The sequence below is a fragment of the Cynara cardunculus genome (genome assembly GCF_001531365.2).
Source record: "Cynara cardunculus var. scolymus isolate 2C chromosome LG 12, CcrdV1, whole genome shotgun sequence".
Lineage (NCBI taxonomy): Eukaryota > Viridiplantae > Streptophyta > Magnoliopsida > Asterales > Asteraceae > Cynara > Cynara cardunculus.
Window position 1 is genome coordinate 1736109 of NC_037539.1, and position 27923 is coordinate 1764031.

A 27923-nucleotide genomic window follows, 5' to 3' on the forward strand; every position below is an offset into this window, starting at 1 on the left:
TTGGACAAAATATATTACACCAAAGAAACGATAATATTTTTCTCATTAATATGATATTCATATTGATATATATTTTCCGTAGTTTCAGTGTTTTTCATTTATTTAGCTTTTGCTCCTGAACCTACTCTATATATGTTGTGATAACCGTGTGAACTACATTTTCTCGTGCAATTATAGTTTCCCAAATAGGCTAAAAATGTTCACGTTGTGAAACAAATACATTATGAAACAAATAAATGTTAATTAATATTCTAAATTTTAGTCTAAGATGAAAAAAAATCATATGAATTATCATATGATGCACTAGTTTTCAAAGTTATCACAATTTCATGTCTCAAAAGATCCTCTTATATATAAGGTTAGGTTCCAATGAGAAGGAAGGGTAAAGTTGAGAATTGTAAGAAGGGATCTTCACTTTTGGATGCACATTACTCCCGTATAAAGTACGATTCATTGGTGGTTTTGACATTAAATATGATCAAGGGTCTATATCCTTCTTATGTTTTTCATCTTAACTCTTTTTCTCAATAATATTTCGTGTCTCGCACAATATTTCGTCTCTCTCTCTTTATATATATATATATATGTATATATAAAGAGAGAGAGAGAGAGAGAGAGAGAGAGAGAGAGGGGGGAGGGGGTCGAAGGAGAACGATACCTTTTTATGTTCATATCCCACCATGCAATTAATATTGAAGCTATATTGGTAATTTTTTTAATTATTTCTATTTCATTTGCATTAATCAGTTGTTACAAAAACATTCATTTCCATGATTTTAGCTAAATTATCTAAGCACAAAATTTTTGAAAAAAAAAACAAATCATCTAAGCACAAAAATTGATCGACAGTTTATGTCTTTTTTATATATTACCCCGTATGTAATAAGTACAAAACTCCATTTTCACAAGTGAACATGATAGGTAAACATGTGAGATTAATGTTCACATACGATCAGGTGAACATGATGAGTTTTTTTGGTTGAGACATATATGCATAAGTGAACAAATACACCATTGTTCATATATGACCACAACTTGATATATAAACAGTTATAAAGTTAACATTATATACATACATGAAAATAAATTGATGTGTTTTGTCCGTTACTTTATGAACAATAAAAAAGTTATCACCATATATATGTATGTATATGCATGTATGTATGTATGTCGGTTACTATTGAATGGGTTAATTATCGGATGTTAATTAATGAAATTTTTTTTTTAATAATACTCTTGTTTATCTATGTTCATCTATTAATCTAATGTATCATACTCTTAATTATTACACAAATATCGTAATAAATATAATGAATTAATTTTAAGGGGTTGTTTGTTTACCTCTTAATAGTTTTATTAAGAGACATCATCTGAATCTTTAAGAGGTACATTTCGTTTGGTAAAAAACAGTCTGTCTTTTAATGGTTCTAAAACCCTCTAAATGATTTTGTATATTGGGTCCTCTTTAACCATTAAGAACCCTAATTTCGTTGTAAATAATTACCAAAACAATTATATTTCACTTTGCACTATATCATAAAAGCCTCTTAATCATTTTGATCACTTAATCATTCGACTCAAAACCATTTAGTAACTGACAAACAGCCGACAACGGGTAAGACAAATGGTTGCCGATTAGAAATCAAGTGTGGCCAAAATCGAGAAAACCCATCACGTGGAATGTGTGGACTGCTATCAACCACGTCTACCGTCCCTACTCGACTACTTAACTAAATTCACGTTCCTTTTTATAAATATAGAAATTTTATTTTCTCTATTTTATTTATTCTTAAAATAAAATCAATCTTGGATCTTGATTCTTAAAGAGGAAATTGCAATGAAAAATTAATGTGCTTTAACTTGATTCCTATTTTGAGTAACGTAATTTTAAAATTTTCATTTTGGTACCTAAAATGTAAAGTTTTAAACGTTTAAGTACCCGGGTAACCGGTGGTATCCAATTTTAGTTTTACTTCCTGACGTGGTTAGTGACATGAATTTTTTTAATCTAAAATTAGTATCCAACTAGTTATCCGAGTACTTACATGTTTAAAATTTAACATCTTAGTTATCAAAATGAAAGTTTTGAAAGTACGTTACTCAAAATAGGAATCAAGTTAAAATACGTTATTTTTCATGCAATTTAACTTTTATAAAAGTTCAATAAATCTTTTAGTCTATTTAATAAAAAAAATCAGTACATATTCATTCAAAAATAGAAATTTTCATTAAAATTTTTAGATTTTTCCTAAAATAAAATAAAACTTATTTTGAATTTTATGTTTAAAATCAGTTTTGTTGTTTACAATAATTTATTATTCTGTTCTGAAAGTTTTTTTGTTTTATAAATTTATGATATATTATATTTTATGTTAACAAATAGTATGCTTTTTCTATTACAACAAAACATGATAATTGCATATTCAATAAAAGCTTTTAAATGTAGAAAAAAATAATAAATAAATATATTAATAATAATAATAATAATAATAATAATAATATGTACTGCCACCTAATAAATTTTTTATTATAATAATTATTAATAAGTAAATAAATTGTAGTACATATTTTTATAAAAAATCTATTTTGTAACACACATGTTATACATTTTTTCTAAAAATATATGATTTTTGTTTCCTCAAATCAGATATATGTGGGATTCCTTTTGTACCTTTTTGGTCAAATCGCCCCCAATGGTCAAATCATCCACCGGGGGCGATCCTAATGGTCATTTAATTAAACAAGATTGAAAATTGATTATTTTATTAATATATCAAATATAAATTGATTATTTTTGTGATTTTCTCTAAATACTTAAATAAATTAAAAAAAATGCTTTATAACAATTATTCATAAATAAATAATAAAGTAAGTTCCATTTTAGTTCCTATGGTTTGTTAAAAGTTGCAGCATTTCACCCTGTGTTTTTGAAATTGTAGCTTTCATCTCTATGATTTGTGATTAATTATTATTTTTGTATCTCAGGTTAACTCAGTACTAAATACTAGAATAGCAACGGATTAAATTAGCAAAAAACTTTAAATCATAAAAACAAAAACAACGACAACGACAAGTTATAAACCATAAGGATTAAATTTATAATCTCAAAATCATAGGGATTAAAATAGCAATCTCTAAGAAACCACAAGGATTAAAAACGTAATTTATAATAAATAATATTGGTTTTTTATGGCATGTACATAGGATTCCAGACGAATACGCACCTCATATGGTGAGGTGAGCTGTGGTGTGGTGTGGCACTTCCGTACACGGACCTTGCTTCCATTTTTATATTTATATTTTTAAATTGTTAATTTGTATGAAAAAAATAAGATACTTTAACTTGAATCTTATTTTGGATAACGTGTTTTTAAAACTTCTATTTTGGTATTTAAGATGTAAAATTTTAAACATTTAAATACCATAATAATTGGTTGAAATATTAACCGGTTACTATGTTCATGGCGCGAGTGATGTGGTATCCAACTCAGTAATATGGGTCAAGAGCACCCCCTCGAGTAAAAGCTTGCTAGGGGTTCCTGAAAATTACCAGTGGCATTATAGGACTCTGAATCAATGATTTACGGGGGAACATTTTAAAGATCCAAATCTTATTGTCAGTTGAGTTAAACCAGACAAGGTTAAAGTCTTTGGTTTTATGGTTCAAATATCATATATATATTTTTTTAACTTGAAATTTTATTCTATTTTGTCCAATTAATTTTATTTCGAACGTTATAGCTATTCGATGGGGGGAGATGCTGAACCATACCACATAGTTCCGGCAACAACAAAAGTTGCAAAAAAAGACAACAGTGATACTATTGGAAATGACAGTTTCAATATTGCCCATACGATGGTGTGGACGGACTCTAAGATGAAATTGACCTGCTAATATGCCAAAAGTCTCCGCTGCAATATGATGAGAGGCTATTCCTTACGGAACAAAAAGATCAAAACCCTGCATACCCTTTTCGAAGTTATTGGATCCTTTTTCGTGTTTGAGAATCTCCTCCCTTCTTCCACTCTGCCCTGAAGAGTAACTAAGACCAATTTAGTTACGTTTTCATGTTCCAATTGAACACTTTTCATTTTTGATATTCTTACATGTAAATTGCGTAAAGAGGAAACGTATGAGGAGAGAGGGAGATGGTCGTCGGGACTTTGGGAGGTTGGTTGCAAGAGGGTGGGGTTATAGAAAACATTTTTTATTATAATAAAATAAAATAAACTGATACATATCACATCAGCAATAAGTGATTATACAGTTAATAGGTCTCTTTTTATTACAAAGTCATGTTATAGACTCTTAAACATATGTTTTAAAAGAATGTTCGCGTAAATAACAATCGGAACAAAGTATATTTTTATTTTATACAATTTGTCTTTTATGTATTATGTATTATTTATTGATGCATATTACTTAAAATTCAAGAGTAGAAGTAAATTGTGCGTGTGTACAGCTTATTAAAGCTCAATTTTAAATTTATATAACTAATTGCAGATAAATATAATCAAATATTGGATATGTATATCATTTTAAATATAAAAAATCTAAAATATATTTAGAATAATAATTGAATTTCTAACAAAATACTAAATATTATTTTTATAAAAAAATTATATTATTAAACCAAAAATAAATTGACCTTATTATTAAAGCTAAATTAAATTGAAGTAAATAAATTATACAAAAAAATAATAATAACTTTTAAATATTTAATTTGATACTGGAATCGATATATTTCTTTTCAGAATTTTATTATACCTTCAAATTTATATTTAATTCAAAAAATAAAACATTATCGTTTTTTTTGGTACCACATAAAATAATATTATAACATCGACGAGGACATAATGAAACGAAACATTAAAATCGAGATATATCTCATTGCACTGCACGAATACCCTTCTAGTTGTTTTAATAAAGTACTGACACATTCGTTGGATTATCTAAATCTAACAATTATAATAAGTTTTCCGGTTCTCATCATTTCATAATTCTTTTCTCTATATTAATAAACTTTTTTTTACTGAAATAAATATGTTTTTATATATTTCATAAAAAAACAAACAAAGATCTAGAATTTAGATATCAAATATCATAAATAGAATAAAAAAGTACAAAACAACACATGTAAAAGTCTTGGCGTTAACAAAAAACAACAACTAGGTCTTATACTATCAGATAATCCCGAAAACATTTGGTTAATTATCATGTTTTCCCGATTACAACTTGTATAGTTGTGTATGTCACAGTAACATCTTCACAAGGTAATAATATTCCAATCAGATCAATTGAACAACAGAAAAGAAGAACCAGAACAAACTTTGTAAGAAAAGTATTACAAAACCAGAACATGTTAAACTTCGTTATGATACAGTTTATCTTTCAGATTAAAAATCATAAGACAAATAGGAGATGTAAATGATCTCAATCATCTGTCTTTTTAAATTCACAGAAGTCAAAATTTAACAGCAAAAACGAAATTGATTAATCATTTAGAGTCAAGCTCATTATTCTTTTTGAATAGTTTTCACCATTTGATTGCTTGTGTTTGCAAGCAAAGATCATTGGTTTAATTCCTTTGTGCATTTGCTTTCATCAGAATTTTAAAATAGAAACCCAGTATTTTAAGCTAAAAGACGGGTATTTTGAAGAAAAAAAAAAACAGAATTCCAACGGAGGGTTTTTCAAGTAGCGAAATCTTAAACCTAGTGTATTAAACCAACTTTAAGGGGTTGTTTACTAAACGATTATTGGGCAAACACATAGCGCAAGAGTCATCACTCTCATTTACCTCAAGGGATATAATTATCGGTCATTAAAATGGATTGATAGTAAGTGTTTATAATCCGATAAGCGTTTACTGGGTAAAAGTCATCACCTTTACTTGCTTGGAAAAACACTTGATTCTCTCATTCACTCTCACCGGGTAACCGTGAGATCTGTTTTGTTTGTGATAACCGTGAGATCCAGTCTCAACCACAAATCAAAGGTTAAATTAGAAAATTAATAATTTTTGTAATTTTTACTTAAAATATTAATTAAGGGCATTTTAGGGATTTTATAAATATCATCTCTCATTTCTCCTATTTCATCTCTCCGGCGAATCTTATTCGGCGAACCTTATTCCAATGAACCTTATGTAAATACAAAATACGCATTGTGATACCTACAAACGATATACACAGTAATACCCGAATATACATACAATATACACAATGTGATACCGTTTGTAAAGCAATGAAAATAATGAAAATGCACATTATGATACATTTCATGAAACAAAGAAAATACATTGTGATACACGTAAAACATTGTAAGCATCATCACTACAAGACACTTTGTTTCACAAATATCTATAAAATACGATATATATTAGGTAATTGATAATATTAGGTAACTAATTTTAATCAAATATTTATTTCTAAAAAGTTTAATCAAATATTTTGATTAGTTGTCAAAAATAAAATTACTCTATTATTCTTTTAGCTTATTTAAGAAAAATATCCATAAATATTCCAAACAAATGATTCATATTAGATCTCATAATTACTACAAACTGATAAATTCTCATTTAAATATAACTTGATATATAATAATATTTTTTATTACAACCGAACCAGAATATAATGATACAGGCCACCACTATTACCTGATGCAAATCTGCCCGTTAAATAATTGAATTGTTTGACCGCCGGTTTTATTTAAATAAATAAATAATTTTAATAATAATTTTAAAAATAAATAAATTTAATAATAATTGTTTATGATGTAACACGTCATGTTTAAAATAATGGCATTTACACGCATTTATTGTCACATATTTATATTTTCCGTCCTCAATAATAAATTTATTAATTAATTGATGTTGACCCATTTTTCCAAATAATAAAAAGCACAAATAAACACATACGTGTGAGAGAAGGTGAAGAAGATGGAGCATGTGCCTAACAATTTTTAGGACGGTTTTTTATCAAACGTCTGTTTATTAGTAGTTTAATGATATATAAAGTAATTTATTTAGAATGTTTCTATAAAATTTTATGTAGAAAATCAAGTTTTTTTTCTTCTAAACTTGTCCATCTCAATTAAAAACAGGTTTATTCCTTTTATGAAAAACCATCTCAAACAAAAATCTTTCCAATTTATACAGACAGATAATTTATATAGACAAAAAAGACTTTATACAAACTGTAATATGAAGTTTTGCTTGTTTTATGTGATGTTTGGGAACCAAAACTTGAGAACAGCAACCAAAGTTTCACGATAACTGTATTTTGAAACTTGAGTTCTGATTTCAGATTTTGATTTCAACGTGAGGGTTTTGATTGTTTCATTTGAAGTTTGATCACCAACGTTTCACGTAAGCTGCAACAGATGTTTCACAACAAAACAACCAAAACTGTAAATAAAATGATATGAAAAATTTGTTCAGTCCATATGAAGCTTGGGAACAAAAGCTTATCACATGAAACAACCAAGACTTCAAACAAACTGTATTGTAAAGTTTTGGTTTCAGGGTCATGTCTGATATTTGGAAGTACGCTTTCTAAAATTTTGAGGTCAAGAATACATGTTTTTGTTTTTACCCAGTAAAAATGTTTTAGATCTGTACTCTTTTAGCCCATTTAGCGGTTTTTTCAGTTCTGACTTTCTAAGCATGAATATATCTAAGAGAGTCCATACGTTACGTTGTCAATTTAAGACATTTTTGTTGTCTTAACTTATAAGACTTTTGATATGATATACGATATGAACTTTTATGTATTATTTTATTTATTCATTGAGTAAATCTGTATTCTTGGTACAAATATTACAGAACCTTCAAAAAGATCGGAACAAACCTGGTTTGCTTAAATGCGAAACCAAAGTCCTCTACAAGGTATATTGTGAATATGTAACTTCAAAGCAGAGATGAACCTATGCCACCGTATTATTCCTCCGTCGAAGAGGAACAAAATTTAGGTTTGTGAAAGATGCAACCGTATTATTTTGTTTTGTGCTACGTATGTATTTTGAAACTACAATGGGAATAAGTTTTATTTGGTAGAGTTGGTTTGCAAGACTTTTATCCGCCCCAAACACAAGTTTTGTTGTTCAAACTTCACTTAGATGCAACAAAAACTTCACCCAAACCATTTTTCATAATTTTATTTAAAAACGTATTGCATCAGTTATTGGTGTGACATAAATGGAAACTACACAAATCGGAAAAACGACTACCCATCACATAATACAATATTCTATATACTGCTATTGAATATGGTAACCTGTATTCTATGTTATTTTGTGTACTGATGTTATAAAATTTATACAAGAATTTTCGATATAATTTACGTATAAAAAAAGAATTGGAAAAAAAAATATTTTCTTGTAAAAAATAAAATAAAATAAAATAAAAATAAAGTAAAATTGTAATAATGAGAAAAAACAAAAAGATAAGACCACTAGCTTTGTACAACCCATTTCTCCTTTGCTTTCATCTTTGATTTTGTCAACAACTTCAAGACAACGACACCCCACCCCCCCAGTCGACCATCAACCTTTTCCTTCTTTTTATTTTAATTCTTGTCATTATAATATTTACATATTTTTTAATTACTAAAAAATACTCATATAATATAATAAGATACATCATGATTTTAATATATTTTTTTTTCTTTTTTTTTGTCTCAATCGATATTATCATATGGTTTTAAAAAAAAGGTGATGTTTTTATTTTTAAATAAAATATAAATATGAATATATCGTAAAAAAATTAAATAAGAAAATATTGATATTATTATCAAACTAACTATTATTTCATTAATTATTTTTGGTTTAATAATATTTTTTTATAATATAATAATTATCATATCTTTTTATTATAACTCAATTGATTATCGTAATTATATTTTAAATTTTTATATATTTAAAATGAGATGTTTATCTTCAATTTGATTATGTTTATCTGTAGTTAGTTATAAGAATTTAAACATGAGGCTTTAATAGGTTGTATTTACGCTCAATTTACTTGTAATAACAGAAAAGTCAAACATTGTGTATATGACCATCACTAGTTTTCGACCAAATTACCCCCAATTAGTAGTTTATATATTTTGTATTTTTTTTTAATTATTGATATTTTGTTCTACTCAGAGTCTATTCCACATAAAAATCTTGTCAACCATGGAACAAAAATCCCTATTCTAAGCTTGGGAATGGAACGGGGACCTCAATCCCCATCCCCGATTCCTTATCTATGTCCCCGTCCCCGTTCCAGTCCTCATCTACGTCGGAGAATATGATCCATCCTCATCCCTATACCTAACGGGGAAACATAAATCTTTTCCCCATTTATGTAAACTATTTTAAATTGAATATTTTAGAGACCACATATTTTTAAATCTCACATTTCCCAATAAACTTAAAACCAAAATAAATTTAAACTTAATACAAAAAAAAAAATCACGACATCGTATAATTGTTAATAACCTAAATCCAAAAGAAATTTATTTTATCGCAAAAAAATATAACACCACACGTACCAAAACATAACGTGTAATATAAAACCATATCGAGTAATATGCAAAACATTGTATTTTGATTTGATATCCAAAATATTATATATATATATATATATATACACTAACAAGAAAAAAAAATTAGATTCTAAATATAGTTAGGAAATAGAAATTTGTGAATTACCGATTCAGCTGAAATAAATAATATATATCATTTATTAATATATATATATATATATATATATATAACGGATACAGACTGAGGTGGAGAGTGCGATACCGTCCCCATCCTCATCTCCGGTTTAAGACAAACACAGATCTCCGTCTCCGATTTAACAGGGAATCTGGTCCATAATTAGGATAGGTGGACCAGATTCCTAACGGATCGAGACCTATTCCAATTCCTACCATATTAAAAAACAAGTACATATAAAATAATAATTTATTTATATTATAAGTTTTTTTAATAATTGGAGACGTTCTCGGATTTCTATATATTATACAAAACGAGAGAAGTTGAGTTTTGGAAAACTTCATGACAACTTGTAAATATTTAAATAAAAAAAAAACCTTTACAAGTTTTTTGTGGTTCATGCATACAACTTGATAGCATCATTCCATGTACTTGCTTTTTATAACATATAAAATAACATAAAATGGATAATTTAATACTGAGTTGATACCACATTAACATGACAACCAGTTTATGTTTTAATTGGTTATCCTGACATCTAAATGTTTAAAACTTTGCATCGTAAGTATCAAAATTAAAGCTCTAAAAGTATTTTACTTTTTCATGCAATTTACGCTTGTTATAAATAACCTAAAGTGTGTATCTCAGTTAGTAAATGAATGGAACAACTTTGTCTAATGAAATATATAACTTGGGTTTGATCCCTGGCTACACGTTAGCCTCAGCCACTGTATGAACCAAAAAAACGTCTTTTTTCAGTTGGCGTCTTTACAGGCGGTGTCCGTATACAATCTGTTGGAGTTGTCGACGATCAAATTTTGTTGAAACTTCGTGGTACAGATAAAAATTTATTTATAAGATGTGACGTTTAAAATAAATGAATTATCAAGTACATTAAATAAAGAAATAAATATTGAAAATGATACAAATTTGACATTCAACTTGAAGATTTTTTTGTCAATCATTGTACAATGGTAATAAAGCAAGATATTATTCAGATGAAAAATTAATGCTATCATATTATATGAAAAAAGTATTCGTTTCAAAATAAATGTTTTTAAAATTATTTTATATACAAATTGTATGAAAAAGTAACGTATTTTAATTTTATTCTTATTTTAGATAACATATTTTTAAATTTCTATTTTGATATCTAAAATGTAAAATTTTAAATGATATTTTATGTCATTTGTTCTATAAAATTCGTGTTTTAAAATATAGTTTAGACATTCTTTTCAAGTGATATATATATATATATATGTGTGTGTGTGTGTATGTGTGTGTGTGTATGTGTGTGTGTGTATGTGTGTGTGTGTGTATGTGTGTGTGTGGAGGTTCAAACGAGAACACCTCTATTTTATAAGAACGCGAGAACACCCTTACCACATGTGATAATACGCGTGAGGGGACCATGTGATATGCAGACGACATGTTCTACGACTTAGGTTGCACCAAAGATTGTATGCGTCTATGATTTAACATCACATGTGATGGTTTTGATGGATTATAGTAACACATCAACAACAACCTTATCACATATGATAATACTTGTGATGAGGCTTAGTGGTGTACGAGCGACTTGACCCGCAACCAAAATTGCATTGAAAATCACCCGCATCTCTGCTTTAGTATCACATATGTATGATATGTGATGAAATAATAGTATCACATGTAATTGTCTATAGTAAAAAGATGTTCTTGCATTCTCGTAAAATAAAGGTGTTCTTGTTTGAACTCTTCCCCCCCACACACACACAYATATATATATATATATATATATATATATATATATATAATGTTTGGTCATTAATGTAAACATATATTTATAAATTTCTATCTAATAACTATTGCTAATTTCTATTTTCAAGTCATTGTGTGAACATATATTTATAAAACCCATTTAATAACTTTTGCTAATTTCAAGAGTAAACTACAAATTTGGTCCTTGTGGTTTGTTGAGGAAAAAAACACATCTTTTATCTGTAATTTCAAAATTACAATATAATCATGGTTTGCATAAACGTCTGAATTTCGTCACTTCTTTTAACAGTTGTTAAAAATTCCTTTAAATAAAGATCATTTTTGTCTTTTACCCAATCAAAACTGGTTTTATGATTTCGGTCCATATGGTTTTTGATTGAGTAAAAGACAAAAATGTTCGTCCTTTAATGAATTTTTTTTTTAATAATCATTAGAGTGAGAGATCAAATGCAGATATTTTATAAACCACAATGGTTATCTTGTAATTTTAAAACTATCGAAAGACATTTAAAACATGTATTAAGGTGCATTTCTAAAAGTGAAAAAAATTTCACCAAAAAAGAAAAATGGGTAAAAAAATTAATGAACTTTATTTAAACATAAAATGGAAAAAAGCAAGAAATTGTCCAACTCATGTGACAAAAGCTACCAACCCTACTTTTTTTTTACTTTTCCTTTTTTCTCTCTCCATATTTAATATTAAATTAATATTTTATTTTTAAATATTTTATTGAGCCAAATTTGAGATTCTTAAAAAATGGATCCAAGTCTTTTTAGGTGGCAAAACCTAATTAACTTAATACAAAACAAATTTAATTGTTAGAAAAAGTGGGTTTTCGACACAAATATTAACACGGATTTGTGATATATTCGTCAAGTATTTTATCTGATCGTGTTCTTCTTCCAGAGAGCTGCATGAAAACGTAAAGAATGTCCAAAACGGAGTTCGAGTGAATAAGAATCGAATTTCAAAGTATGGAATCGAAGTAGGTTATCAGTATCAGGGTTATGAGAAATGTTTGCTTCACGTATCTGGAATTTAGTTAAGACTGGTTTATATACTGTGACACAAGTGTAAGATTTAAGATTCATTTGTAGAAAACCTTCATTTATGAGCACACGCAAGGGGGTACAGATTGTGAAGTGTCTTGAGTTTTGTGGATGCGAAAGTCTAATAAGTTCTTGGCGATTTTCGAGCTCTGCTTTTTAGTTTTCCAATGACAATGTTTGCATAAAACGAATCACAATGATGTCACCACTAAGGGTCGTAATAATTTTACAATACAATGTAGAATTTTAATGGTGACACATGCCACACTCAACCTTTGGTAAATTTATAGAATCATCGAACATGGATGAAATTAGATGTAGATTTGATATCTAATGGTTTTGTGTTGTGATCATTTAATGGTTAACTGGAATGGTTGTAGCAGTCTGTGCCAACCGTTATCAGCCAATTGCTTTGGCAAATAGTCGAGTCTAACAACGTTTATGATGCAATCCGTTGAGTAACAATCAAAATTTGCTACGTTTCATTGATCTTTAAAATATGTTGTTCCATCAACCATCTAATCTTATTGAAAACCATCAAGCAAGACCTATAATGGTGCACACGATGGCACGTGCCACCGTATTATTCCTCCGTCGAAGGGTAAAAAAAGTTAGGTTCGTCAAAGGTACAACCGTATTAATTTGTTGTGTGTCACTGTATTTATTTTGAAACTACAATGAGAACAAGTTTTATTTGGTAGAGTTGGTTTGCAAGACTTTTATTCCACCACAGACCCAAGTTCGAATCCTGCTAATGTCATTTTCTTAGTCAAATGGTGTCAACATTTGAAAAATTTTCCCTATAATTTTTCTTTATAGTCAAATGGTATCAGCATTTGAAAATTTTTCTAGATCCGTCCCTATGCTTGCATAGAGCATTTTAGAATTGATAGAGAAACTGGGTCCTTTTGGTGGTTTGGTGGTGTGTTTGGCTTTAAAAATAGTCAAATCATACAAGTTCGTATAGTTTACGGTTTGAACTTTTTTAAGTTGTGATTTCATTGACCAAACAACATATTCACACACACACATATATATATATATATATATATATATATATAATTGTAGTTGTATAATTGTATGTGTTTTGAGTTAATATTATTGTATGGTTTTAATTACAGAGATAAAGATTGTGCTTTTGTTTTACTCGTATTTTAAATTATATTTAAATTTAATAATGTTATTTCATAATTCAAATCTCATGATAAGCCTAAACCACACATACTGAGAAGACTTAATTGCATTATTGTGGTCCAATTTGACCTAGTTTCCATACTTCATCGTAAACCAGACGGTTCGATAAACTTGTTTATGAACATTTTTTGTTTAATTTGTTAATAGGTGGTTAGATCAACATGATCAGACGACAAACACCTCCTACCAAAAAAAAAAGTCTTGAAATAAATCTTTTAGGATGTGTTTGGTGTCTAGACAGAACAAGATATGATAGAACAACAGTTCAATGTTTGATAAGATAAAGTTGGACAGAACAGAACAAATAAAATGACCAATTTACCCCTGATGAGTTGTTTATTTTAATTATTTTTTATAATTTATTAAATTATAATAGAATAATTATTTTTTATAACAAAATTAGAAAGTTTTCGTCAAAATAATTAAAATGACATAAAATAAAAAGTTTATGTAGTTTTCAATTTTTATTTTTATCTCTTTTCTACAGTATTTTATTATTATTAATACATAATAAATTACATAAATTAATAAAAATATAAAAATCGTATAAAAATAATATTTTGATAACAGTAAAATGAAAGTTTAAAGCCATAAAATACAATAAGAAATTTTTTAAAAATGAATAAAATGTAAAAAATGGACACTATTTGATGTTTTAGAAGAGAATTTAATTTTAATTTAAGGTTATATTGGTATAATATAAGTTTGTTCCACCTTATGTTCCATGGGTTAGGGGTGGAACAGGTCTGTTCCACTTTGTTCATATCTATTCTACATAAAAGTCATGCCAAACATGTGACACAGATCTTTGTCTTGTTCTGTCATGTCATGTCTTGTTCTATCCAGTGTACCAAACGCACCCTTAAAGATCAATATTTCAAGTATCATTAGAACTAAAAAAAATATGCATCAGTTTAATTTATCGTATTTAAATATAATCATAAAAACTTACCAATATTTTTTTTGAATCTTATTATTTAATACGTCACAAATTCAGTAGCAGACTGGTTTTTTTTAATAAACTTAAAAAATAGATTTATTTTTAGTCACCTAAATATATTTATATACGACAAATGCAATAAATAAACTCATATATCTTTCTCACCTTCGGTGAGAGTTGAACTCCTGACCTACTAAGAGAACAAAGACTACGATACCGCTAGACCAAAGACCCTTTGGTTAATATCTTTTTAAATTGTGAAAGAAAATTCATTTATTTTAATTAATATCAAAACAAATTATTTAATTTTTTTAATTAGTTATTATATAAAAACCGGTAACATTGATTTGTGTTAATAATTTGAGTTTTTTAATCCCATATGGATCCAGATGTGTACTTTGACAAGAAACAATGCACAAACTAATTAAATTATTTTGATTTTTAAATTAATATAAATAATTAAGAGAAGGCCATAAATATATAATAAAATAAGTGGCACTTGCTTCATTTAAAAAACAACTTTTTTTTTAATTATATAAATATATAATCTTTTATATTATTATTATGTAATTATTTATTTAGTAATCGTAAGTTTTATATTCAAGTATCTCATATTACTTGTTTGGTAACGACTTAATGAGTTATATAGCTTATTCGATAGGTCATATATAGTTATACAGTTATGGTTTAGAGTCTGTTTGTTAGCAATTTAATGAGCTTAATGGATTCACAACTTACTTGGTCAGTCATATATGACTGTTTGGTAGTGACTTAATTATATAGAAAATGACTTATTCAATAAGCTTCTAGGGGGAAGGTATATGTGTAAAGCCAAAAAAAAAACCATCTTAAACAAAAATCTTCTCAATTTATACAGACATATTAATATATATAGACGGTTTTATCCATATATGACTTAATGGAAAAATTAACCAAACAACTCCTTGATGACTCAAATGAAAGGTGTTGTATCCATTAAGCCATGAATATTTCATCCATGTCTTCCTTCTTTCTTCTTTCATACGGTATTTCTTTATTCCCAAACCCTCTTTCAAACAACGAGACAATACAGTCCATACAAAGCTTAACTGAAAACAACCTCTTAGCATAGTTCTTTTCGTAGTTTATACTTTTATAATTAAGCAGTTCGAATCTGCCGGTTGAAGTGCATGAGTCATAAGCTATTCACCCAGCTAATCGTTAGCTGATTGTTATGCATCTGATTTGCTTTTACATGATAATTTTTAAGTGGAACATTATGAGCTAGATTTAGGGTTATTGGTTCGAAAACTCAAATTTGCACAAGACGATGTTTTTATTATATCTGATTTCTTTCTTAAATATCAAAATCATTTTAAAACAGACTCCAATAACTTCTTCAAATGCAGATTTTAGATATGTGCTTCGACAGATACTCCTAAATAGAAAAAAAAATGAGAAAAATGAGAATATCTTTCAAATTTGGAAAAATACTTAAAATTGATTGTTTTTTATATTCCACCAATAAAAATAATTGGATTAAAAATTTATAAAGATATAAATAATATTATATTAAATGAATTAAATATTTTAATAATATAAATTTTAGTATTCTCAAATTAAAAAAAAAAGTTAAAATTAAGATTTTGATATTTTTTTTCCTACTAAATATATATTTTTTAAGAAAAAGAAATATATTAAAAACAAAAATGTAACGTTTATTCCAAGATAACCTAAAAATACGACCTTACATCTATTTTAAGATGGGAGAAGTTCGTTTTCATTATCTCCAAAGCATTCATTTGTTTTTCGCTACATGTCGTATTCTAATTTTAAATATTAACACTATTTTTGTAAATTGCAATTTTTATTTTTTTTTTAACAATTTTAATAATCAATTTATATATTTTTCTTATTAATGATTATCCATTTATAAAACGTATGATGTTCGTAGACACATAACTCGTGGACCTAATCAGCCAAAAATCGTACACCACATTTTATATATATATATATATATATATATATATATATATATGTCACCGATGATAACTTTGAAAACTGATGTATCATGTGTTATTTCACATCATTTTTTATTTTTTATCTGGGACTTGTATTTAGTGTAGATTAACATATATTTGTTTCATAAATATATATATGTATGTATGTATCCATATATGTAGGTATGTAGAGAGAGAGAGAGAGAGTTTCAAAACAAATTCTTTAAGTAGTACAAATCATTCAAATGAGATGTTTATAAATTGATGAGGGTTTATTTGTTATAATCTGAATATTAATTGAAGATGGTCAAATACGTTAATTATGATTAACATTTTAAATCAAAAACAACCGAGTCATTCATGAATCTAGATATTATGATTTGGTTGTTTACCTCTTAATAGTTCCATTAAGAATCAATATCTGAATCGTTATGAGATGAATTTTGTTTGACAAATAACAAGTTTGTAAAACCCTATGAATATTTCGTATCTTGGATTTCTCTTAACCATTCAGAACCCTAATTTCATTCTGAATAATTACCAAACAATTATATTTTATTTTACATTATATTATAAGAGTCTCTTAAACATTATGTACAAAACCATCCAGCAACTGCCAAACAGCCCTTAATTAAACTAGATGAACATTTTGAGATTGTTTTATATGACCGTACAAATTAGAAACGAATTTTTTTGCCGTAAACTTAGAAAGGAAAATCTATGCAACATCTCTTTAAAAAAAATTACCTTCAAACGAAATGGATGTTGAACCTTTGTTAACTTGAAGATCCAATAATAAAAACACAGAAAAAATATATCAATATGAATGTTAAATTAAAAATTATAAAAATCTAATTTTGTATGATCAGTTTGATTCAACTTTTTTTAATTATAATTCAAGTAAGTTAGGTTTAAAAAATACTTATTTTGAAAGAATCAGTACTTTTCTGAACAACGATGGCAATAACTTAGTTAACCACAAGGGTGGTGTCCGATTGACTTAAACTTCGGCTCCAAATATCAAAAATACATGCAGGTCCCAGGTTTGAATCCAAGAAAGAACAAAAAATCCCTTTCTGGTCATGGAAGTTCAAATGCGACGACTCCGTACTGCCCGTAAAGTGGGTGATCATCCTAAAATTAGTCGGCTCACATAGCGGGTTCGATATTTAGGTTTATAAAAAAAACTTAGCTTGTTTTTTTTATATTATTGTAAAAGTCTCAATTCGAATTAAAATTACTTGGAGTAACGTATGAATAAACTTCAAGAATCTTTTTTTCCACCTTTTTATTTTTACCCTTAATATTTTACATAATACTAATCATCCTATTTAATTTTTAATCTCATCAATAATAATTATAACAATTCATATATTGTTTTTTAATTTTTAATTATTTTTTACCATATNCGTGAACAGGAAATTGTTCATAATGACTTCGTTGGTTTAAAAGCAAATGAAAATGATATGATCAATGATATATTAATACTTTCTAAAAATATTTTGGAAAGTTTTACAAAGATTAAATTATTTTTCTTTCTATTTTAATCATAAAAAAAATGCAACAAACGATTTAAATAATATATGTTATTAGTAGCTTATTTTAGTTATACTATAAAATATAGTTAATTAGATTATTAATTAAGCTGATTATTGACAACCTCAATCAGCTTAACACAGAAACCACTTTCAATGATACCAATATAACAGAACATTTTTTTAACTTAATCAGCATATAAGACTAACAAAGGGTATATGATCGATTCCTAGACCTGCCTCTTATTTAGACAAAGTCACTCCACCCTTTATCAACTGAGCTAATACGCATCTAGGGGTGTAAGCGAGTCGAGCTTTTAAAAAACTACTTAAACTCGAACTCGGTTATCTCGAGTTTGAGATTTGTAATTTAACGAAACCGAATCAATCTCGAATAACGTAATACTTGACTCGACTTATTTACACTCTTAAGTAGTTCAGAACTTCAGATGAATAAAAAAAAAGCAATTAAGAAAAATAAAAATGAATTTTCATATATGGCTCAAGGTCTCAGGATGGTCTACCTCTACCCTAGACAAGCATTTAATAATTATTTAATTGTTTTTATTTTTCCCAAAAAATCCAATTTGACCATTATGTCCCTACCCTCTATATAAATGCTTTCCACCCGCCTTATTCTCTCTCCTCATTCCACTTTCACCCTTTCTCTCTCCCAAATTTTACACTTTACTCCCTCCTTTTCATCTTCCATGGCAGAATCACACCCCAAACGCCACCGCGACGACGACGACCACCACTCCGATATCGATACAACAAAACGCCATAGAAATTCTTACATTAATGAACAACAAGAAACCACCCAAGATTTATTCGATTTCTTCACAACTCTCACTTCCGACCCATTGCTTGATTTCATTCAACAACCGCAACCCGACCCGGATAGCTCAAACCCTTCTGTCAAACAAGAACTTGACGATGATAATGATGAGAAAGAAAGGGTTATTAGACACCTTCTAGAAGCTTCCGATGACGAGCTCGGAATACCCAGTAGGGTGGAGAGTGGCGACGGTGGCGGTGATGATGAGATCAGCGGCGGGGGGTTTGATGACTTTCCGATGGCATTTTGTGATGGGTTGTGGGAGCTTGAAGACGAGGCTGCTAATTATTACACTTTGTTGCAGTCGGAACTTTTTATGCAATAGTATTTTGTTTGGGGGTTAGAAATGACAATATAGATATTTTGTGGGGGTGTGGAGGAAAATGAGTTAGGGCAGGAAAGAAATGGATACAAGTTTTGAGATTTTTCATTTTGGACCCTCGTACTCTATCAGACGGAAATATCCCTCAAGTATCTATGTTTAGATATATTTAAAGCTTAGAAGAAAATGTGCATGATTTCCTTTTAAATTCTATTTGTTTAGATTTATTTTATGGTTCTTTTCTGAAATTAAAAATAATATATATATATATATATAAAGAGACGGAGTGAGGTTCAAACGAAAACAATAACTTAATAAAAAAAATATGAAAACAATTAATCATGTAAAAAATCACATGTTATTTTACACTAATTGCTAATGCAAGGTTATGCGGGCGACTTCAGATCACGGTTAAAGTAGCGTGAATGACATGTGATTTTAATCTAAAATCAAAACCACAAGGGTAGTGCCTAATTGGTTTGAGCTTGACTTCAAATATCAAAAATACCTGGAGGTCCCAAGTTCAAATCCAGGGAGGAATAAAAATTTCCTTGTGGCCACGGAGGTTCAAATGCGGTGACTCTGAGCTATCTGCAAAGCATGTGGTCGTCTTGGAATTAGTCGGCTCGTATAGCGGATTGGATATCCAGGTTAATCAAATAAATAAATATAAAATCACATATGATTTGGCCGTTTTTTATTTGGTTACTGCTCTTGTATAAACATGACTTTCTCTCTCTCCCCCTGTGTGTATATATACACACACTCACACACACACACACACATAAGTGTATGACATGAGGGGTGCTCGTTTAAGAACCTATAAAGTTGTGATAACCTTAAGATCCGATGCGTCATATGCTAATCATATGATTTTTTTTCTATCTATGACTTGGATTTATTGTATTAGTTAATATATATTACTTCATAATATAAACATTTTATGTGTTTGAGAAATTAAAAATACAAGTAAAAGGATTCACGTTATAAATCGAATACATATAAAAACAAACATATAATTAATCAAACATATGTGAAACGAATACATATCAAAACAAACATATAAATAATCAAATATATATTAATTAATATTTAAATTTTAATCTTAAATAAATAAAAAATATATTTTATGATAATATTTCTCACATTTATTGTATTCACGTTCCCTTCATCTCATCCATATTCTCTTTGTTTTCAAAAAAAAAATCTCTCGTAATAACGATTGATCCAACAATTTTCAATTAAAAAAAAAATTTAATACTTTTTTCAATTTTTATTTATTTTTTATTCATCTTTACTTTTTAAAGGTATTTAATACAATGATTTATCTGGTGCATCTCATTTTAATATACATTTTTTTTATGTTTTTTTATCTTAACCCTCATTCTCATTGAAACCAACTTATTTTTTAAATAGCACGACATTTAATCATACATGTCACATTTGATGTTGTAAGCATATAAACCAAAATTTATCGTTTTGTAATTTCGTACTTAGAGTTTAAAAGCCGGTACTGAAATATTAAAGTTGTTACAAAAATCATTTAACTTCTGAAATAAGTTATATAAAAGAATTCCAATTTGTCAACGTGTTGTTTTTTTGTTGTTGCAAAAAGTATCTAACGCCAAAGCAAATGCTTGACGGAAAGAATAATATTAAGTTGTTATCAACAAAACGTAATAAATGAGTAGAAATCAAAGATTATACTGAGGATCCTGTAAGATATGTTTGTTCTTTTGTCTCAGATAAATATTCACAACTTATCTGTTTTGAAATCCAACAGAGAGGTTCATTAGTGATTAAAATATCTTTTCAGATAAATGTTCACAAATGCGGTATGTGAGTTTTTAACTTCTTAGGAGATCAGGGGTTCAGACCTCACTAAATGGGAAAAAGGTGTGAGTTTATTTTTTTTTTTTATTGTATATAAATATTACATATTTAAAAAAATGAAAGAAAACAATATTGACCTTTGGGGTAGCCCAACCAGTATATTTTTTAGTTTCTCCAACTTTACATAATTCATGTAAAACGTCATGGCAGTATTATTAAACATGTTTTTTTTTGCATTTCAAAAGAAGACATTATAGAAACTAGAAGGGTGCTCGCGTAATGCAACGAGATTTATCTTAATTTTAATGTTTTATTTTATTCTTTGTCTCTATCGATATAATATGGTTTTTCTAGTGGTTTTGAGAAAATGATATTATTTTTATTTTTGAATAAAATATAATTTAAAGATATCATAAAAATTTGAGAAAAATATATATCAATATTAGTATTAAATTTACTATTTAAAGTTCTCGTTTTTTGTGTAATTTCTTTAATTCAATATTTTACTCATAATTTAATTTGGATTTAATGACAAAGTAATTTATTTAACATTTAATAATATAATATTTTATAAAGATAATAATTAAATATTTTGTTATAAGTAATGATTATCCTAATCATATTTTAGATTGTGTATATTTAAAATAAGATGTTTATTCCGTATTTAATTATGTTAATATATAGTTAGTTACACGAATTCAAAAATAAAGCTTCAATAAATTGTATTTACAAACAATTTATTTGTGATATTAAATTTTAAGTAACATATATCAATAAACAGTACTTTATATATAAAAAATGATTTTTAAGAGTTTATATCAAATTTTTTATAATATATATAGATATTCTTATTTTAATCGAGATATTTAACATATAATACGTCAGATCCAATCGATTTAAAATATTATTTTAATTGATTGGAGAAATAAAATAAGTCGACCAAATTTGTCACATGAGACCTTCCCCACTTGTGATTCCACAGGACATTGCAATAACTTGTTTATATTTAAATTGGTGATTATGTCCGAAGCATTTTCAACAGATATGTTATATTATTATTTTTTAAATTTAGAAAAAAAATTCATTTTCCGACCTTCTTTTCTTTTATTTTAGAGAATAATCTACACTATATTATAAAGCATTTGACAAAAACTCTTAAAAACCATTTTTATTTCAAAGAAAGATGGACTTATTTTAATGGTTCTTGGAGTGGTGCTTGGGATTGGAGAACAACGATTAGGGGTAGAAGATTAGATGATCTTCAAGCCTTAGAAAGGCATCTCTCTCAAATGGCGTTCAATACTTCAGGTGAGGATAATTCATTTTCCGACTTTTTTCCTTCAATTTTAGAGAATAATCTATACTATATTATAAAACATTTGACACTTTTAAAAATAATTTTTATACATAAAGTACTGTTTATTGATGCATGTTACTTAAAATTCAAGATTACAAGTAATTGTGCATAAATACAACTCATTAAAGCTGTATGTCTGAATTCGTGTGATTAACTGTAGATAAATATAATCAAATATAGGATAAACATCTCATTTTAAATATAAAAAATTTAAAATATAATTAGGATAATCATTGAGTTATAACATAATATTTAATTATTATCTTTATAAAATATTATATTATTAAACCAAAAATAAAACAATTCGCTATCAAACTTAAATTAAATTATAATTAAAAAAATTAAATTAAAGAAATTACACAAAACATGAGAACTTTTAAATAGTTAATTTGATACTAATATTGATATATTGTTTTCAAATTTATATTTTATTCAAAAATAAAATCATTATCGTTTTTTAAATACACATAAAATCGTATTATAACATCGATACATACAAAAAAACAAAATAAAACATTAAAATCAAGATATATTTCGATGTATTATACGAGTACCATTCTAGTTTATAATAGTTGTTGGAGCAAACTTTTTTAAATCTCTAAAATTTCTAAAATAACGTAATAGTTTAAAATGTTATTATATTTTTCTTTTTCTTGTTATATTATTTCATAAAACTTATATTGAATGTCAATTAATAAAAGAAAATATGTGGCCCACATTTCATGAAACATGTATGATCATGTCGCAAAATTAGAATCTTCTTATGTCTTGTTTTTGTGTACTTCCTTAATCATCATCGTATGTTATGTCAATCTCATTGTATATACTGTATTAGTGAAATTAAATTAAATAATTATTTTTTAATGTTAAATTGGTCTTTTAATTATTTCTCTTTTAAGTTTACCAATATAACTATTTATGTAATATTCAAGTCTGTAATATTATAGAACTAGCTAAAAGATAAAAAAGAAATTCAAATTCAATACAGATCTGCAATTACGGTGGTAAACTGGTTGAATTTGAACTTTTTTGTCTTTTAGCTAATATTGTGGATTTGAATATCGCGAAAGTAATAAGATTTGGATAAACCTAAGAGAGAAATTGTTATGAGACCAATTTGGGTGTGGGAAATTGTCATTTGAGTCAATTTCCCTATTATATATTTTGAGAAAATCAAGTTTATATAAAAACGATAACCAATTAATAAAAAAATAAAACCCTTAAATTACATTTAATTTTATAGTGAAATCACGTGTAATTCACACAACTTTGGTCGTGATCTGAGTTAGTGGCCCGGACACCCGTGCGTTGACTGTTACGTTAGTGTAGGCCATCTTCGTGTTCTTTTATTTGGTCACTGTTCTCGTTTGATAGAAACTCATGAACGATAAACATCAAACCATGTTTCTCCTCATATGATGAATATTTATCGTGAACAACACATTAATAATGAATTACACGTCTGTATTTCTGATGAATGTGTCACGTGTCTTATTGTGGGCTTTTGCTGATCAACTTTAGGTTCCCAACGGTCGTGAGGGATAATTAAACGAGAACACAAAAAAGATTGAATAATATGAGTTGTTTTATATCATGAAATAAAAAATAAACATAAAAAAGTTTCGTGTTGTAAAACTTATATACGGTAAACAATATCTTAAATCCAAGATTGTGGCAAAAAAAATCATGATAAACAATATATTAACACTCGTTCTCCGAGATTTGAAGTATTTTGTGGTTTTTACATGATTAGCCCTCTCTCTCGCTCGCTCTCTCTCTCTCTCTCCCTATCTATCTGTCTATTTATATCTCTCTCTCTCTATATATATATATATATGCAATTAATTTTTTTGGAATGTTCGACTGTCCGATAAATTATTAAAGATACATCCATATAAGGGTGGATCTATTCTTTGGTTAGTGGGTTCTCGTGCCACCCACAGATTTCTTTTGACGTAGTGTAATCTTTTTTACGTTCTTTAATCATGCCACCATATTGTTTCGTCATGTTCCATGATGTCCATACTAAATGATATTTCTTAATGTGCCTCTAACTCTGATGCGAAGCGATGTAAATGGAAAATAGTATGATTGTGAAAATTGAGATCTATAACTCGATAGGAACTGGAAATTATATGAACTCAAACAAAGTTGTTGAATCCGAACAAAAATCGTTGAAATTAGTGCCCTTCTTTTAGGCCAATATTGACCGTTAAGCTTACCATCAACCAACGTATGTGTGGGTTCCGTTATTGATTTTTTTATATAAAAACCATATTTAAAATGGATATCAGTCGTCTAGTAGATTCATCTTGTCAAAAGCCTGCAAGGTTCGTTCATACGTTCAATAATTTTTGTTTTGATTCTTAAAGCACAATAGAGCCTAATATAATAGTTTCGATTTTATGAGGTGTTTTTTTGAAGTATATATAATATTTATATACGACAAATATAACAAATAACTCACACACCCTCCTCACATTTGGTGAGGTTTGAACTCTTGACCTCCTAGAAAGCTAATTACACATATACTGCTAGGTCAAAGTTCCTTTGGTTAGATTTATAAAGTTTAATGGTCATCATATACCGAATACCATAAAATTCCCATAAGATTAAAAATAAAATATTAAAAATCAACATTATTTGAAAAAAAAATGTTATATCTAACTCCAAAAGCTACTTTATTTTAACAATTCTATCATGAACTGTATTATTAAAATATTTAATACATTTAATAAAATATTATTTCCATCTCATAAATACTTAATTCCAATTCTTCTCATTGGTGATAAAAAATTAAAATATTGTTTTTCTCTCTTATACAGAGTTTTAGAGATTTTTCTAAATTCGACTGTTTCAGCCATCTTTCTCGTATTTTCTCTATTTTATAAGACATTATAACATAACTGTCGAACGAAACAAAATTCTAAATCTCTAAATTTTTTGTTTTAGCATAACTGTTGGAGATGCTAATATACTTCTTTTATTCAAGAAGTCACATTTTTAAAAAAATTCAGTCATTTAGGTAGCATTTGATACACAGACATGATTGCATATGACTGGACAGGACAAAAGGGTAAGACTTTACATAACAAATGTATGTCTGGTGTTTTGTTACGACTAAAACTGGACGAGATAGAACTAGACAAGTTACTCACAAAAGTTATTTGATGATTTTAAATATTATATAATAGTCAAACTAGCGGTGATGACCGTTAAAACAAATATCATATTAATATTATATATCAAAGTAGGGTAGATTAGTAATCTTTAGTTTCTATGTCATTCTTGTCCCGTCTTATTCCACCTATTTTGGTGAAACAAAAAAGAATCTTTTTTGTCTCATGTTCTCCCACCTTGTCTCCGTCCATGTCATGCCAAACGTGGGACAGTGAGTTCTTGTTCTGTCTCATGTTGCGCCAAATGTTAGACAGTGATTTGTGTCCCGTCTTTTCCTGTCCCGTCTCATGTACCAAACGCAACCTTAAAAAACTTGATTTTCCATTTTTAGAATTATTTATTTGTAAACGTGTAAAAACATCTCTTACAGCTATCCAAAAATAAAATTTTCGAGAGTTTAAACGTTTTTGTTCTTTTCAACAACCAGCTAAAATATAATAGAGAAAAAAAAAGATAAGAATCCTTAAATTTGGTTAAATCTCTAAAACTTAATATTGAAAAAGAGATGTCTTTTTTTTTTTTCTAAATTGTTTTTACCAGTGAAGTTGAATATGTTATAATTTTTACAAGATTTTAAATGACGTGACACGTGGCGTGGCAGCGAAGTCAAGCCTTACGAGTTACAGCGAGACCACAACGTTTTTTCAAGACATGTCCTAAGGTGGCACACACACACACACACCTACTCAACCTGTATGTGTTAGTGTTTTGAATAATACGTTCAAACACATTAAATTTATATAAAATAATAAAACTAAAAAGAGTGAAGAACCATTGATACCAAAAATATAAAGAGCTTATAGAAAAAGCTACCGAGAGTGTAAAATCGAGATTAAATCCCTTGAATCTCTACTCACTAATTTTTTCAATCTTCAAAGAATTCGTGTTAACGCGACGGTGAACCCAAGTCTTGAATAACGTCTATAACGAGTTATTTAGGACCATGATATTATATGAAGTTTTTTTTAAAATATATCAAATCATTAATTTATAGAATATTTTTTTTAAATATTGAAACCTCTAAAATATAATAGCTGTTAAAGTTGAATATAATTTTGTTAAACAATTATAATCTAAAATAATTTATTAAAAAAATGGTAATCATGAGTGTTTGAAGGATAAAGGGATTATTTATTTTCTGAGGCGGAGGGTTTTGACCTCTACGTCTTTGCGTCTCTACATCAAATATAATTATTATATATTTAATATATTAGAAAAATATCCGTGCAGTATAACTAGATATATCTCGATTTCGATGTTTCATTTTATTTTTTTGGTCTCTGTCGATGTTATAATACGAATTCATGTGGTTTTTAGCAATCAAAAATGTTAATAAAATATAAATTTGAAGATATTATAAAAATTAAAAAATATATATAAAATTTTATCATTTTTTATGTAATTTCTTTAATTCAATTTGTTTATAATTTAATTTAGGTTTAATGACAAAATAAGTTATTTTTGATTTAATAATATAATTTTTCTAAAGATAATAACTAAGTATTCTGTTATAACTCAATAATTATCCTAATTATGTTTTAAATATATTTAAAATAAAAATTTTATCATGTATTTGATTATATCTATCTACAGTTAGTTACACAAATCCTAGTTTGAAGCTTAATAAGTTGTATTTATACATAATTTACTTGTAATCTTGAATTTTAAGTAATATACATCAATAAACAATACTTCATGCATAAAAATGGTTTTTTAATGTTTTTGTCAAAAACTTTATAATATAGTATAGATATTGATTATTATAATATTTAAATTATTAATTAATATTACAATTAAGTTTTTAAAATTTTGTAAATTACAAGTAAATAATTTGACTTTTTTATTAGAAGAATGAAAATATCAGAAAATTGAACAAACAAAAAATTAAAAATTAAAAAAAAATTAATACGATTTTTGTCTATGTGATTGCTTAATAATTTCAATTTTTGTCCCTACAATTTAAAATTTGTAATTTTCATCCTTAAAGTTTGTAATCTATTGCTATTTCTATCCTCTGATTAATTCCTATCAAAGTACAAGGGACTAAAACAAGAATTGTATATCAGAGTAATCAAAACAACAATAAACTGTAAATCATAAAAACAAAAATAACAATGAAATACAAACCACATGAATGAAAACTGTAATTTTTAAACCATAGAAATGAAAATCACAATTTTCAACAAACCATATAATTTATTCAACTATTTATAAGAGATGAACTAATATAA

General features: G+C 27.3%; 1 protein-coding gene across 1 annotated transcript; it reads left to right on the forward strand.

The window, feature by feature from the left end:
* Window positions 1-18810: 18810 nt before the first annotated feature.
* Window positions 18811-19549, forward strand: LOC112523302. The gene has a single exon (XM_025132840.1). It carries the CDS (start codon window positions 18873-18875, stop codon window positions 19323-19325), a length of 453 nt encoding a protein of 150 aa, XP_024988608.1. The 5' UTR covers window positions 18811-18872; the 3' UTR covers window positions 19326-19549.
* Window positions 19550-27923: the final 8374 nt, after the last annotated feature.

Excerpts from the sequence above, each read along its gene's own strand:
- LOC112523302 (XM_025132840.1), top strand. The coding sequence starts at position 18,873 with ATGGCAGAATCACACCCCAAACGCCACCGCGACGACGACGACCACCAC.